Source organism: Lissotriton vulgaris, chromosome 4_1 (genome assembly GCF_964263255.1).
Source record: "Lissotriton vulgaris chromosome 4_1, aLisVul1.2, whole genome shotgun sequence".
NCBI lineage: Eukaryota > Metazoa > Chordata > Amphibia > Caudata > Salamandridae > Lissotriton > Lissotriton vulgaris.
In genome coordinates this window covers 1,100,675,837-1,100,692,903 of record NC_141691.1, presented here as the reverse complement: position 1 = coordinate 1,100,692,903, position 17,067 = coordinate 1,100,675,837, and the positions used below count along the sequence as shown (strand labels likewise).

The 17,067-nt window shown below is 46.7% G+C and overlaps 1 protein-coding gene across 2 annotated transcripts in view; it reads left to right on the top strand.

The window, feature by feature from the left end:
• TEX10 (testis expressed 10) overlaps positions 1 to 17,067 on the top strand; it is a 591,356-nt gene that overhangs the window by 407,529 nt on the left and 166,760 nt on the right. For both annotated transcript variants that reach the window (XM_086965321.1, XM_086965322.1), the window contains exon 11: positions 7,517 to 7,597. In XM_086965321.1, coding sequence (XP_086821447.1) covers positions 7,517 to 7,597 — 81 coding nt within the window. The remainder of the gene's footprint in view (positions 1 to 7,516; positions 7,598 to 17,067) is intronic.

The following is a 17,067-nucleotide window of genomic DNA, read 5'->3' as shown; positions in this document are numbered from 1 at the left end:
CCCATTGCTCCTCGTCACCCAGCTCCTGGAGACCAGGATGAACAGCCAGGGCCTCCTCGTGGAGATAGAATTCTCCGACGGCCGACGGAATCGGCGCCCAGCGGCGCCCCTCCGACGCCTGAGGCGGACCGTAGGAAGCATTGGGGTCGGCAACCACTACGGTTACCGGGGACGACACCTGAAGGGACGGCGCCGGTGAGGTCGTAAGGTCGACCGGCGAGGTCCCGGATCCGGAGCCGGATCCAGCGAGGTCGCGCGGCGCCGGGACCGAAGTCGCCAGCGGCGCCGGGCCCGAAGAACCCGACGTCGTCGGGGCCGAAGCGCCCGACCCGGAAGGACCTGCAGACGGAGCCGATCGGCCCGAAGGCGCCACGGGAACCGACTGAGGAGGGAGGGCCCTCATGGCCATGAGGTACCTCTCGACCTCCTCCTGCGACGCGCCGTGCCCAGGGACCCGAAGGTGTGGGGCAGGCGGCGACGCTTGCGACTCCCGCGGAGCCGCGTGGGCGGTGTCGCCCGAACCCCCGGCCGCATCGAGCGAGCGTCGGGGCGGGTCGGAGGACCGATGGTGTCGCTCCGACCTCTCATGCCTCTTACCTGAGGACTTGGATCCAGACGATCGGTGACCACTCCCGGAGCGTCGATGACTCCGACCTCGCGACCTGTCCCTCGACCTCCCGTGGGACCGGGACCGGGACCTGGAGCGGCGCGGGGCCGACTGCCTCAGCTCGAGACGCTTGCGGGACCGCTCCCGCCTAGCCTTCGACGTCAGGGCCCGGCAGTCGTCACAGGTTCGATCGTCGTGGTCGAGGCCTAAGCACTTCAGGCACCGGCGATGGGGGTCCGTGACCGACATGAGTCGGCCGCACTTCGAGCAAGGCTTGAACCCGGGCATCCCTGGCACCGATAGTCGAGTAGCGACCAAATAGAGGATCAAAAAGATCAAAAAAGCTTTCAGTCAAAAAGTGACTGGGGGTAGAGCTTCTTCCGGATCTGCGCTAGCTGGCGCGGAAAAAAGAAGAACTGACGTCAGCGCGCATGGGCGCCGTCTATATACTCCGATGACGTCATCCCGGCGCTCACGACGCCGACGACGGACGCGGAGCCGCAGACGACGCCTAACAGCGCGCAGGGGTATTGCTACGCAAAAATTTCCGGATCCAGTCTGACGCCTGGGGATATTCTAAGGTAAGGAATCTATCACTAACGTGTCTCTTTCAGATACTAAATTTTTTTTAACATAATGAATGGCTTACACGGTTTTCTTTAGCCAGTCACGTTACACTTTTACCACCTCTTGCACAATTAGCTTAGCTAGTGTAAGCAATTCATTGCTCTGACTTATTTTTCTTGCCACCTTTCTTAAACGTATTTATTGATGCCTCGACTCTAACTCAGGGCTCAACGCACACTTTCATGCAGCTTTTAAGGCACAGACCTTGCCACCTTTCTTAAACTTCTTTATTGATACCCCAACTCTAACCCTGAGCTTAATGCAGGCTACATGCCGTTTTCTAAGGCTCAGATCTCCAGCCCTGCTACTCTCACCGCCAGTCGCTGCATTTTCAGCACACTGAATCTTCACCTAGCACAGCATGGGATCCTAGGTAGCTAGGCGGGTTATACTTTTCATAATCTCTCGTTACACTGGCTCGGCCCGTTTACGGTCATTTATCTCATGCTTTTTCTCTCATAGATATATCTTCCCTTCGACACGGCCATTTACTACTGAAGTATTGACCTGGGATTTCCCCCGTATGGACTTATAGGTGGTCCCCTTGATTAGAGGTAGGTTCGGAACCCAATTTCTAATCAATCCCACTTTGTGCTCACAGTGGGATGTACCATCACTTGAATTACTTTTCCATTACCTAGGCCATCACTTCATTTCTTATGTCCCGACACGGACGCGCTCCCATCACTGACGTACTTCAGCTTTCTTGGCGAGATAGCAGCTCTTCTATTTTGGTGAGCCGACTCTCGTATATGGCAGTTTTCATTGCTCGCTGGGTGATTTGGGTGTATTCCTTCTCACGCAGAGATCACTTTACACGTTCTAAATCCTCTTTTTCATACACACACTTACGCTTGCTTACTTGTTAGGTTAGTCTCCCCTCTCACTGATGGGCTTGTTGCACTGCTCTGGCTCAACGGACACCTACCACCCTAAAGTTTGCTTCTGCCATTCCTTCCTTGCTCATTCACACTCAACTTCTGCACTTTTCTTATACATTGCATTTTTTCTTTGCCTATTCTCTAGTGGATCTTCTTCCCCTGGAGTACTCTTCTCTTTGCTTATGTTTATTCCGTACAAAAAAAAGATGAATTTTGTTTTGAATTTACTTTTTTGTTAATACATTATTTTTTAATATGTATGTATACTGTATGACATTGCAGCCCTGAAGAAGCTCTTGTCTGGGCGAAACGTGTTGGCTGTTCACCTCTGAAAATCAAGCATATTTGTATTAAGGACACACAAAGGCTACAAACGACAACATCTACTTATTATTTTCTCAATTTGTACACACTTTCTTTCCGATATGCTTTGAATATATATTGCCTCTCATATCCCCCTAGCACATAGAAATGTTTTAATATAACCCTCTAAGACTTTACTCCTGTCTGATATGTAAGCGCAACAATGTTGGACTTTTAAGAATTGCCAGACTCTGCCCTCCTTCACGAGAAGGCTATCAAGGGCAAGGAAATTTTGAATCACCATCTATCTCATAGATATCCTTTATTCATTTACAATAAAAAAAAAACAGGTGTACTGGCGGCAAGTTTATTAACAATAGTAGATAGCTTTCTAATTTTCTGAGACTTTAATGCTACTCCTACTGAAGGTATTAAAATTCCAAATAGATCTCCTACTAGTTCAATTGCACTTGCTCTTTTCATCCTCGTATTGCTATCCACTAATTCTTCTTTAATTCTTTTAACAATATTCATTTTTGGAAAAACTATTCTGAAGTTACAACTTTCATATCATCCTTTTGGCAATTTGTAATATGCACTCTTCCAAAAAAATATATTAGACCCCAAGGAAAATAGGATCTACACGTTATAAATCTCCCCTCCACTACTCCTACATTTCAAATGTATGGTGATTCGTTGAGTCCTACAAAGCCGGTATTAGTATTTGACTTTGGTCTGTATATACAAAGTTTACCTTTGTTACCAGTCCAGAACGAATTAAACCATTCCCTCTTTCTTCTTGCTGTAAGCTCCAAGAAATGAATTTATGCGATGTATTATTATTTGTTACACTATATTGTCTACTTCTACTAACTTTATAAAATTATTTTCAGCTCTCACTAATTTACATGGTATGCTATTTCTAAGTGCATAAGCCATATCGAATGATTGACTTGGTCTGAATATGTATCCCATAGTCTAATTTGTTGAATCTTCTGAATGTGGATGTAAATGCTTAAGCACCGTAAGTTCAGAAAGGATCTGATCTTAATAACACACTGCAAGAAATGCTATATGTTAAAAGCAAGCTATGGTAAGTTATGCTGTCAGCAAATAATTAAGGTATTTGCATACAAATGTAGAAAATCCCTAACATTCATAGTATATACATATTCGCTAAGCAAAATAGCAGAACATTCCAGCTAAAATACATTCCCAGAGCATTACTCTGTGAAGAGTTTTCATTTGAGTCCGTGGAATCAGTATAATTTCTCTCAGTAGTTCCAGTAGGGGTTGTGAGCTAAGAATCTTTCACAGAAACATAATGTGGCAAGTTTAAGAAAATAAGCATTATAATTAATATCAAAACAATAAAAGAAAAAACACTAATATATATATATATATATATATATATATATATATATATATATATATATATATATACACACATTTGCATTTTGAATATATCACAGTGTTGCAATGCTACTCAAAATTTAGGCTGTTTAAAGTAAAATAAAAAATTAGTAGCAGTGGTTTGAGCAATTAAACAAAGTCCTGGCACTAAAAGATTTACGGCATAGCTTAGGATCTTCTTACATACGGGTAAACTCTCATACTAGCTTCATTGATCAGTATATTAAAAAAAATCTGTTTGTACATCGATTGGTACATCCATATTAACGTTCAAATCAACAACCAAGTTTGTTTCAACGAGGTTCAGCTGGACTCATATTGTTAGTGCAATGCTTGTAGAATTCTCGTTCACATTCATTAGCAGCTGATTAAGTTAATTTATGAGAAGCTTACCTTTGACTTGGTACTTTGCTTTTTTTTTTTAGCTCCTCACAGCTGTTTGATCATCTGTACCACTTTGATCTGATTGTCCTGAACTTTCAGGAATAGTTGGCGGTACTCGTCCTATAGTCAGGCAGCTTCTCAAGATCTGACCTCTTCTGATGAAGCATGACACCAAGGGGCCTGTTGGTGTGTGAGGGGACCTAAAAACATAAAGGTGTTCCCCACTGTGGAGGAGACACCCTTAATCTCAAGGAGTGGATTCTAACATCTCTGAAGTGGCCAGATGCATTACCTCTTGTGTTGATGAGTTTGAGAATTACTCCACATAGGACAGGATTGTCATCTCCGGAGGTTATCATGGGACTTGTGATGAGGCTGCTAGCTATTCCTGCATAGGTGCTAGTCAACATAATGGAGGATACGACTTTGGACTTCTGCAAAGGCCTCGCTGATGTGGTGCGTTCCGTCTCTCACAGGGTTGGAGAAGCTGCCCATGTGGTCCAACAGGAGCAGTGCCATAACCAGAGTCTGGGTAATGGTGAAGAAACACATACGCAAAACGTGTTTATTTAATACGCCCCCGGGCTGGTGCTGTTAAAAATGAGGGTGGGAGGTCACTACACTGACAATGTGCGTTACCTCCTCACCGGAGCCACGTAGGGATCGATCGGGAGGTATTTCCTCGTAGAAATCGTGCTAGTTAGCACACCAGATCCTGACGTTTTGGCTCATGAGGTTTATCTACAACTCCAAAACAGTTGATCAATAGACAAAGTCTTTTTTTCTAGGTACATTACTTTTACCTGCACTGTAATTTTACCTCACTTTTAGTAGAAAATTCTGGTATTAGTTAGAGAAACGTGAGTAAGGTGGGGATTTGTGCACCCCGTCCTGAAGAAGGTGCTTCTGGCACCGAAACATATCGACGCACACAAAAAGGAGGTAACGCACATTGTCAGCGTAGTGACCTCCCACCCTCATTTTTAACAGCACCAGCCCGGGGGCTTATTAAATAATCTTTAGTCACCCCACGAGCCAGGTTCTTTTTAACTATCACTATTTCCCAAACCCCACAATACACTCACATTTATTCAAAATACCCCCTCACCAACACCACACATAGTCTAACAAGTGCTCCCAGGTCTCCGTAGGACGCAGCACGCCGTACCCCGTAGAGGGGTACGATGACCCCGATGATGAAGCATGACACCAAGGGGCCTGTTGGTGTGGGAGGGGACCTAAAAACATAAAGGTGTTCCCCACTGTGGAGGAGACACCCTTAATCTCAAGGAGTGTATTCTAACTGTTTATTTAAATATGCCCAGGGAGAATGAATCCATTCTGGTTTCTCTCTCTCCCCCCTCTGATTGTTAATTACACTTCAGAGATGTAGCAGTACACTTTCGCCAATCTGGATTTCAATGTGCTGTTGAATTGCTCCACCAACCCAGATGCCTCTGGTCGGTAACTGCAATGGAGTTTCTGCTCATCCTGTAGTGCTGCACATAACATTTTCAGGACCTCGTTATTAAATGGAGTTTCTCGATCTGACTCAAGAGAAGCTGGAAATCTGAATCTCATATTCAATTCCCTCAACAGTAATTTTGCCACAATTAAAATGTCATTCCTTTCAGTGGGATAAGCTTCAATCCATTTTGAGAAAATGCACACTTACAAATGCATATCTTAGTCCTTTGCGAAGGGGCAGCTCTATGAAGTCCATTTGCATCCGGTCGAAGGGACCTGCAGATATACCAATGTGCATTATTACAATCGGAGTTTTTCTTCCTGGGTTTTATTGCTGACATACTACACAATAATGGCATAGTGCCTCTGCAGTTAATCTAGATCTAGGATTGTACTATACCTGTTGGACAAGGTGCATCATTGCATCTCTTCCAGATATGTGCATGTCCTTGGTGGTGTCTTGCCATTTATGACACTAAGCTGTCAAGCAGCACTGGTCTGCCATCGATGTGCACCTAGAAGAGAAAATGGTTGTCAGGTAGCTCAAATCATTTGCACAATGTATTTGATACATGAAAGAAAATGCAGTAGTCTTATAACAAGGTGATACTTAAAGAACAACTTATATATACGGAAAAAAGAATTTCTTTACTTTGCATTAATATAGGCAAATCAATGAAATGGCTGTATGTGATATAAAACACATACGGCGAAGAAACAACTGCAGTGTACAGTTAGTGACTGGTAGTGATACGTGACATGGTGCTGTACAAAAGTGACATAAATAACATATAAAGGATGTAGGGAGATATTTATCTTGCCAAGTCCAAGACTCAATGCATAAGTCCCAACAGTAGGTATGATTTCATGTTCGAATTGGGGCATTGCTTGGACTAATTGAGACTGAACTTCTACGTTTCGACCCTTAACAATTGTGCAGCTTATCAGGCATCAGAGGTGGGTCTTCATCTGGACGGGGGGGGAAGCATCAAGAGACAGCCAACGATTTGGGGTCCTAATATATGGGTATCTAACTTGAAGCTATATTCAGAGAGGTGTCGGCCGACACCTCCCACTCACATCTGTGAATTGTGGTCTGAATAGAAACTTAAACACGGTCTTCACCAGCGAGTGGGAGTAATTACTCTGAAGTCCTCAATGCGATCAAAATATTTGAATACTATTTGAAAGGGCATCCTCATTTGTCCAAGTCCACTCAGATGTGCACCCTGACATTTTCCTCCCTCTTGGTACAACCTGCTCGTACCCAACCCAACTCAAAAATGTTGCATATCTGCTAACAGAGCCTTTGATTACCAACCTCTTTGAAAGATATCCTCTTAAGCGCTGCTGACGGCCACCGGTCGTCACGAGCGCTACCCCCCCAGTGCTGCGCACGACCATTGGACGTCCATTCAGCACTAGTTCCAATGGACAGCGCAGCACTGGGGAGGGATATTTGCGAAGCAGCTAAGGTGATATACTTGTTGTAATATAATAATGACAAAAAATTGTTTAACTCATGATGTACACATGGAATATTTTGATTATAATTGTAAATGCCCTATAAACAGATTAACACCATCACTGCTAATGATATTTTCCTCCTGTGTTGGAATTTTCAAAAGTCCATTGTTCATGACGAGCTGGGCTCGTCATCAGCCTGGCAGGAGGCTACTTCATGACGAGCCCAGCTCGTCATGAGCCTGGAAGGGGTTAAATCAAACAAAATACTAGATACATTCCACAGTTATTGTAGAAGCTCTTGTATTTGCATTGTGATATTACATCAGTTATCATGTGCCTTAGAAGAAACAATCTTTTATCTTAACAGGCTGTATGTCAAAGTTTGTCTACTGTCCCTGCACGAAGTCAATGCTTGGATATCATCCACAACGCCATTCACAAACATCTGGTGAGAAAACATCCATATGTAAAATTGTTTGATTTTTTTTCCGCTGACTTCTCAGTTATTTTGAAAGTGACTGAACTAGCTGCTGCCTAATAGTAGAAAAAAACATTAGTGTTTTTTTTTGTTAAAAGGTGGCCATGCCACAGAAAGCTTTAAAACTATAACCTGTTCAAATTGTGGCTCTGAAGCAATAAGGGACTGGTTGTTGATCTCTGGGGCAATTGTTTCTATTTTATAATACTGTATAATCACAGCACAATCTAAGATTGTGTAATTTGAGGTGTTATTGTTCACAGCACACCCTTGCATTTCTCTTTTTCGGTCTTGCATAAGACCGTGTGCATGCACTGTAACTTCTGAGAGATAAATACAACAAGGGGCTTTGGGCCAACCTATTGTTTACCAGTTGTTTGATTATTTACTTCTCACATATGCTGCTTCCTAATTGGCCAGCATGTGCCAGTTTAATGTCCTCTTCTTTTGTGTGAAGCATTAACCAAGTACTAATTACATCATTTCAATTAGTTTCCTTCCGCTGCTCATACAGTTTTTGTTTCTCTTTCCTCTTTGTCAGTGTTCCTTCTTAAATCTGTGTTTCTTCTTCCCTATCACTCACCGCTTTGTCTGTGTAGCTTCTTACTTCCCTCCCTCCCACCCGCCCCTTGTCTGTATGGCTTCTTCCTTCCCTCCCTCCCACCCCCCCCCCTTGTCTGTGTGGCTTCTTCCCTCCCTCCCTCCCACCCACCCCCCTTGTCTGTGTTGCTTCTTCCCTCCCACCCACCCCCCCTTGCCACCCCCCCTTGTCTGTGTTGCTTCTTCCCTCCCACCCACCCCCCCCTTGTCTGTGTTGCTTCTTCCCTCCCACCCACCCCCCCTTGTCTGTGTTGCTTCTTCCCTCCCACCCACCCCCCCTTGTCTGTGTTGCTTCTTCCCTCCCACCCACCCCCCCTTGTCCGTGTGGCTTCTTCCCTCCCACCCGTCCCTTGTCCGTGTGGCTTCATTCCTTCCCACCCGTCCCTTGTCAGTGTGGCTTCATTCCTTCCCACCCGTCCCTTCTCCGAGTGGCTTCTTCCCTCCCACCCACCCCTTCTCAGAGTGGCTTCTTCCCTCCCAGCCACCCCTTCTCCGAGTGGCTTTTTCCCTCCCACCCACCCCTTCTCCGAGTGGCTTCTTCCCTCCCACCCACCCCTTCTCCGAGTGGCTTCTTCCCTCCCACCCACCCCTTCTCCGAGTGGCTTCTTCCCTCCCACCCACCCCTTCTCCGAGTGGCTTCTTCCCTCCCACCCACCCCTTCTCCGAGTGGCTTCTTCCCTCCCACCCACCCCTTCTCCGAGTGGCTTCTTCCCTCCCACCCACCCCTTCTCCGAGTGGCTTCTTCCCTCCCACCCACCCCCCCTTGTCTGTGTTGCTTCTTCCCTCCCACCCACCCCCCCTTGTCTGTGTTGCTTCTTCCCTCCCACCCCCCTTGTCTGTGTTGCTTCTTCCCTCCCACCCCCCCTTGTCTGTGTTGCTTCTTCCCTCCCACCCACCCCCCTTGTCTGTGTGGCTTCTTCCCTCCCACCCGCCCCTTGTCTGTGTGGCTTCTTCCCTCCCACCCGCCCCTTGTCTGTGTGGCTTCATTCCTCCCACCCGCCCCTTGTCCGTGTGGCTTCATTCCTCCCACCCGCCCTTTGTCCGTGTGGCTTCATTCCTTCCCACCCGCCCCTTCTCCGAGTGGCTTCTTCCCTCCCACCCACCCCTTCTCTGTGTGGCTTCTTCCCTCCCACCCTCCCCTTCTCCGTGTGGCTTCTTCCCTCCCACCCACCCCTTCTCCGTGTGGCTTCTTCCCTCCCACCCACCCCTTCTCCGTGTGGCTTCCTCCCTCCCACCCACCCCTTCTCCGTGTGTGTGGCTTCCTCCCTCCCACCCACCCCTTCTCCGTGTGGGTGGCTTCCTCCCTCCCACCCACCCCATCTCCGTGTAGATTAACCCCTTCTCCGTGTAGCTTCTTCCCTCCCACCCAACCCCTTCTCCGTGTAGCTTCTTCCCTCCCACCCGCCCCCTTCCATGTTGCTTCTTCCCTCCCCCTTTCCATGTTGTTTCCTCCCTCCCCCTTTCCATGTTGCTTCCTCCCTCTTCCTTTCCATGTTGCTTCTTCCCTCCCCCTTTTGGTCGTGTGGATTTTCCCTCCCACTTTGGCTGTGGATTAGAATATATCGAAAACAGCTCAGGCAAGTGAAGTGACCACGAGGCAGAGAACTCTAAGAATTACACCGATCTTGGGCAAAATTCTTTCACATTCTTATTCTCCAGTGAGGTCGCTTATGAAAATGTTAAATATGGGAGCAGGCCCACATCCCTGTCTCATTCCAGAGGGTCAGGCAATAGATTTAGGCTTTTTACCATTCTTGTCTGTAAATTTAAGAGGCCCACGTTAGGATACAACTTACTTTTTACTAAGTAAAAACAGCCATTCTTCCCTCCTGCAGCGTAACCTTTCCAGTTACTTCGCTGGAACATTGCATAGCTGGTTAGAAAAGATGGAAGTTAAGGACTGGGTGGCCTTCATGAAGTTGCCAGACATGTACGGCCTACAATGGCACTGGAAATTTATAACGTGGAGGACTTTCCGGCCGTTAGGAAGTCAAAAGAAAGCGCCTCATCTGGATAAAAGCCAGCATCGCCATCAAAGCTAAAATCTCGCACAGTTGTAAACAAGAATATTGAACATCTAAAGTTGAAAAAGGGTAAAATGGCCATAGATCTTGTCAACCTATATTTACCGCCATATGCAAAGACAGAAACGTTGATGCTTTTGAAATTCGAGCCATCCTTTTCCACTCTAGAGCTAAAAAGAGGTACCTATTAACTGCAGATAGGCAAGAACGGGAGGGGACCCAAGAATTCAACCAGAATAATCATACTGTGTGGGGACATGAGCACCAGTCCTCACCTGATCTGCAGATAACAAGTAGTAAGTGAGCCTGGAATGACTGGTGACTTTGAGCCACTCAATGGAACCAAGGAAATATCAGTGCAATTTTTGTACCTTGAGTGGTACGACGAGGAATGTCTCAAAATGATGAAAGAACTCATGGCAGCCCTCAGATCTAGAAGGATAGTTGTGAGGGCAAGGCACAGCTGCTGTACACCATATGGACATATAAACACCACTTAAGATATAAGAAAAGGAACCAGCGCTTTAAGGCTTGGCAAGCCCTGCAAGCCACAAGTGATTAGAAGGATTCCAAGAAGTACTGGGAAATAGTTTGCTGGTGATTCAAAGTTCTTGCCAGAAGCATGAGGGCTAACATAAGCCTCTCAAGATGGAGTGAGCACTTTGCTTGTTATATCAAAAGCGTGCTGAAGTTGAATAATACAGTACAGAAACTGGGCCCTGTCGAGATCGAAAGATCAAAAATACATGCAATTCCCCACTGCATCAGTGCCATCACTCAGAAGAAGCCTTTAACAAAGAAATAGTTGAAGCCATTTAATTCCAAAAGTTTGGGTAAGCTCCAGACCCAGACAAGGTCTCAACCGATGTGTTTAAAAGCAAACATGACACCTGGCTGAACCCATTCACATCAGCATGTAATGCCTTATAGGCTGCAGGGGTGTTCCCGGACTCCACAAAGTCCTCAATCATAGTGCTGAAAAAAAGGAGAGAGGATCCCATCAATTACTGCCCAGTTTCTCTACTTGACGGAGTAGGTCAGATATTTGGCAAGCTCTTCCTGTCTTGGTTAGAGTCTTGGATGAATGATCATCTCCCACTTCCAGGCCTGGTTTCACGAAGAGCAGAGCACAATCGATCAAGTATTGAGGCTGTATTTGATTTGCTTTAAGTACGTAGTATTGACAAACTCCACCCTTTTTCCGGTCTTTATAGATCGAAAGACAGCCTTTGACAGTATTGACCAGTCAATCTTGTGGAGTCCCCTGGAGAAATATTAAGTCCCCAATTATCTTCTGAAGCTACTAATGAATCTTCATAAAGGCAATACAGCAACTGTAATATACAGGAGCAAAGGCGAAAGTACGGACTCATTTGACATACAGGGTCAGACAGGGCAGTGTTCTTACCCCTGCCCTAATTATCATCTATTTCAATGACATAGGAAAGTTTCTCATCAATCTTGGCCTCAACTTACCTAAGATGGAGAACAAGTTTATTCCAATTTTAATGTTTGCCAATGACGTAGTTATTATAGCCCTCATAGAATTACCTATGCAGCAGCGTATGGAAGGTTTATATTTTATTGTGATAAAAGGAACTTAATGATTAATACCAGAAAACAAATGTGTTTATTAGAAAGCCAAAACGTAAGCTAAGGTCATCATTTATGATATATAGGAATTCATTTGTTGAGTGCATGGGTAGTCGGAAGTTACTAACCAGGATCACAGGCTGCTAATCACGAATTCAAAATAGACACCGAGTGATGCAGGAAGCATAATTGAGCACCAAGCTGTTGAGCAGCAGCAGGGCCGCAATTTGGAAGTGAGGAGCGAAGCGTGACTAGAGGAGGAGTAGCGCCCGGAGGTGGCCAGGGGAGCTAAGGAGCAGGTAGGTTGGGCAGGTGGCTTAAAGCAGCTGGTGTTATTGTCTCGCCTAAGCAGACTGTGCCACATTGACCAGGTAGCGGAACACAGGTCCCCCCCCCCCCTCTGCACGGCTCACTGTAAGAAGGTGGCACTAGTAGCACTAATCGTGCACCTGGAATCTTGCACTGCAGGCCTCAACAAACCGCTGTACCTGACACCCTCCGGCCCCCTAGTGGGCAGAATCATTGTCCCACCAAATCTGTGTTCTGATCCTGTCTCTGTGCACCTTCTCTATTTTGCCACTGGGCCTAGCAGTAGGGCTTGGCTACTGCAGTAGTCCTAGGCCTAGCAAACCTCAGGCTGACCAAACCAGGCAGGGCTAAGGGCACATTTTGGTTGTGGAAACGCCACAGGGAAAACGTAAAACGAAAAGCTGCTGACCGTCTTGTGACAAAATCCAGCCAATTCCAGCTAACACTCAACGAAATCTAGACTGAGCACCGGACTACGGCCTTGTGAGGAAAAAAGGTAAATCACCAACTAGTGCTGCCCTCAGCCTGAACCCTGCGGACGGAGAGGGGAAGGAACGCCAGGAGTCAGTGGAAGCCAGTGGAAGCCTGCTAACCAGAGCATCATGGAGGTGACCAAGCAGGATGCGCAAGAAAGGAGAAGCGTCACCCAAAACCAAAAGGGTGTTAAGGACCTAAAAGGAACCTTTTTTAGCTGATGACACAAAACTTCTTCAAAGAATCGAAGGAAGAAGGGATGGGTGTAGGCAAGGGTGGGAGGCTTTAGGTAGCCTATCGAGGTGGAAGCAGCCTAGCTAGGCATGAGTGCGGTTTGTGGGGGAGGGGTTTTTGCGTTCTCCAATTTCTTTCCCCATTGAATCCACCGGCAAATCATCAAGGTAGTGAGCTGTGACGGAAAATCATTCCAAATAGGGAGCGAACATTGGAGCACAAAATAACTAATCCTAGGGGCGGTCAAATAAAGCCACGTTCGCCTGCGCCCTTCTCAGTAACCCACACAGACACTATGTAAAAAAAGCAAATGTAACCAGAGCATATTGATTATAATGTGGTGTGGAAAGACTAGGGGGACTTGGGCAGGACAAGATGAAGGTGCAAAAGATCAGGAACGCCTGACCCAAACTCTGCCATATATTCGGAGGAAGAAGAATAAAAAAATAAAAGCATCATTAAAGCAGAAATCTTAAAAGGGCAGGAAACTAACAGCGCCAAAAGGAGATGGTCACAAAATAACTGACTTCCTAATTAAGAAACACTCAGAGAAAGTGAATACTATGGCAATTAAAACTTGACCGAACTTCCTCAACTGGGAATCACATTGGGGACAGATAGCCACTCCTCAAACAAGGCAAATACACAGTATCCCTATCCCAGATACAAGCACAAGCGGAAGTGCACAAAGCCAAAACTTAATTGTCATTCTCAACCTTGAACCTCTCCTTCCTTAATAATTGGACTTTCTCAGACCAAGCTCTGACCCATCTAACGGTAAAGGTCAGCTCAAGAGTAGCGAAACACTGGATCATCCATTGATCATATTCACAGGAACAATATCAAAAACTGCAAAGAATGAATGCTTTTGTCAAATTATGCTGGAGATTGCTCGCCTCCGAAAGAGATTCCTTAAACTTTGTTGAAAAGAAATTGTTGAACAGCTATGGAACAAACACTCTTGGGGAGAATGCTTGGGACAGGCAGTAGATGAACTAGGTATCTGAGGTGCTGTTGTGTAACTCTTCAACCAGATATATGTCTCCTTTTAATGATAAGAATCACTTTGCAAAGAGATGGCATGCTTGAACAGTAATCTACTCATATAAAAGCCTGTGACCCCGGGAGTACGTCAGCAAGTGTTTCACCAGCCTTAAAACACTAGTTTATTCTATACCCGTTTGGGCACAGGCCCACCACAGATCTTATCCCAACCTGGAGAGGCCTGTCGTCAAACCCACGTTGTTGCTATGCAGATATAAAAAAAGAAACAATATTACACATCCTTTGCCTATGCCCGGAGGTCATGGCCCAAAGGAAAAAGTTACCAAAGCCACATTTTTTAAACTTCATATTCACACCTGCAGACAAGCCGTAACCAATTAGTTGAGTGGAGCTTTTATCCACCTAGCTTGCCAGGGAACAACATTTTTTAAACCGGTATCGTTAACGTGCCCTTAAAGAGCTCCTTGCACAAAGCACACGCACTTCACAATCAAACAAGGGGATAAAAAGAAGTATTTTATAGCTGTTAGAAATGGGTTCTTCTAGTTGGCAGTGGTTTGCACCTTGTCCAAGTAGGGACCCTTCCTTCTAGTCAGAATAAGGGAGTTACACTCCTAACATAACTCCTGCTTCACCCCCTTGGTAGCTCGGCACAAGCAGTCCGGCTTATCTTATTTATTTATTCGAAAAGTTTTCTACAGCGCTGGCTAGACCCGGAGGTATCAGAGCGCTTTACATGAGTTACAGCGAGTTACAGGTTACATAGTTACATCACTCAAATCAAAGAGTCACAGGGGGAGGAGGAGGGGGAGAGACAAAAGGAAGTCTGCCCAAAGACAGGCTGGGTTGGTGACGTCCGAGGAGGGAATCCACAGCCCGTCTCCCCAATAGCTAAACAGGTAGCTCCATCTGGCATCAGCCAGATAGCTAGGTCTCATCTGACGAGGGAAAGTTCACAGAAGAAAGTCCAGTGGTTAGACAGGGTGCGAACTATGAGCAAGGATGGGTGATGGCAAAGGTCAATAGCTGGAAAAAGGAGAAGAGTAGAGAAGAGGGGCATAGGGGGTATGGTGAAGTGAAGTGAAGGGAGAAAAGACTAGTAGAGAGACGCAGGAGAGTTTGCCCAAAGACCAGCTGGGCAAGTGATGGTCAAGGAGGGAAATCCATAGCCCATCTCCCCTTTAGGTCGCAAGGTAGCTCCACCTGGCGTCAGTCAAAATGTATAGGTCTCAGCTGCCGATGGAAAGATCTCAGAGTAAAATGTCATGGAGGGTGAGGAGGGCCGTTTGGGAGTGGCCCGGTGCCTCAGGAGTCTCCCACGGCGGTAGCCAGGACTGGCCCCAGTCACCATCTTGGGGACAGGCACTACAGCAAACTTCACCTCCTCCTGAGATGCAGGCATTGTGAAACGCAGAGGGGAGGGGGGGCCAAGAAATCACGGTAGCCTTTCCAGCAGGAGAAGTGGACCAAGGTTCAGCAGGTCGTTGGGCCAGGATTCCTAAGGTGTAACAGGTACTCACTGTGGACGGTGAAGGTTCAGCTGAGCGTCAGGTGCTCCTCACGGCAGCGATGGCACAGGCCCAAGATTTAACGGCACAGGCATCAATCAGCTCCCCAGCCGCAGCTATGGTGTGCACTGTGAGTTGTGCGCCGTTACAGTGCTGATTGAAATAGCGCAGGTGGCGGTCACCATCATCGGGGCAGGCAGCATTGGGGACCCGATGTATGTGCAGCACCGGTTGGGTCAGATAGGGAATGTGCATCCCAAATGGCATCTGGTGAGTGGATGGATGGGACCCTTCCTTGATGGCAGTAGGAGGGAAAAGGGTGTACCGCTACAACGGGAACTCCGCTGTCGGGCACGCCGAGCCATCTCCATCCTGTACTCTCCACGTGCGCAACTGCCAGAGACCTCCCCACTGCACCCTGTTGGAGCCAGTGCGTCCAGGTAATGTCCGCCGAGTCTGAAAGATGCCACACTGCACCAAGTACAAGAATCTGGCAACGGCAGTTGACGCGGAACGAGCCAGGGACTGAGCTCACGGCTACTCAAGAGTACATTTCGAGACCGCAATTTTGAGTTCAGGCATCCGCTTCAGAAAAGCTGCCGTTCTCGATCCAGCAGGCAGTAATCCACGATTCGGACGCGTTTCTGAAGTCCTGGGGCATTCCACTGCCTTGCAGGGCGTGGATCTTGGTGATTTTGGGATTCCTGTACACGATTTCTGCGGTATTGTGTGGTCGAGGCTACGGAGCTCTAGGCTCTTGCGGCCATCTTGGTTAGGCTCCGCCTCTTTATCTCGAGGGCAAGTTGTATCCACAATGAATGCTAGGGTCGAATGTAGAACATCACCACTCTTCTGCTGGACGGAAAAAGGAACTGAGATATGTCCTTCCTCTCTTCTTTCCTGTAACTTTACCACATGTCTATCACCCACGGAGCAGACGCTTGCATCCTGACCTTTCCTCTGGCTCCTCTCATTATCCACATTGTGCAATGCATTGCAGTCCCAATGCTGGCTTCTGCTTCTTTTGGCAGGGGCCTCCGTTCCAGTGTCCATATAATCTTTCCAGGCCTGAAGTAGGGAAGAATCATTCATTGTATTCATGTAGTCATAAAATCCAGGGATCAGGAAGGTGATTTGCTTCCCCAGTAGTTCTTCTCGATTATATCCAAAAATATATCCAAACAGCGTTAGGGAAAAGTAGTTGTTGATGCTGTAGATTGTTGTAACCGCATGAAGCATGATTAAGCCGCTGACACTAGTGAAGACCCAAATGGTTGCTGTGTAAGTCACACCCATTAATGGCACATTCTGAGATTCATCTGAAGACAAGTCCTCGGTTGCTGGATTTGCTTTCTCATCAGAGACAGTCGCTCTCAGTTTCAAGCTCAAAGGGAAAGTAGTGCCTTCTCGATCCAGGCCTACAACTCGTTGAAGTTTCAAGGCCTGTGATATTTTCCTGCCAGGAGACTGGATCTGAATGAAAGGAATGAAGTCCAGTTCTTGTAGCCGGCTACTTCCTCGGGCAACGCACAACCACGGAGCTGAGCAAATTGAAGGTCACAGGATGTAATCTTTCCCACTCTTTCAGTAACCACCCTTGCATGCCTATCGGTGTCCAGGTGCTCTTCTCCCTATGCCTCTAACAATATTTGGCTGGATGATGGAATTATGATGGAGAGTTTCTTACCAATTA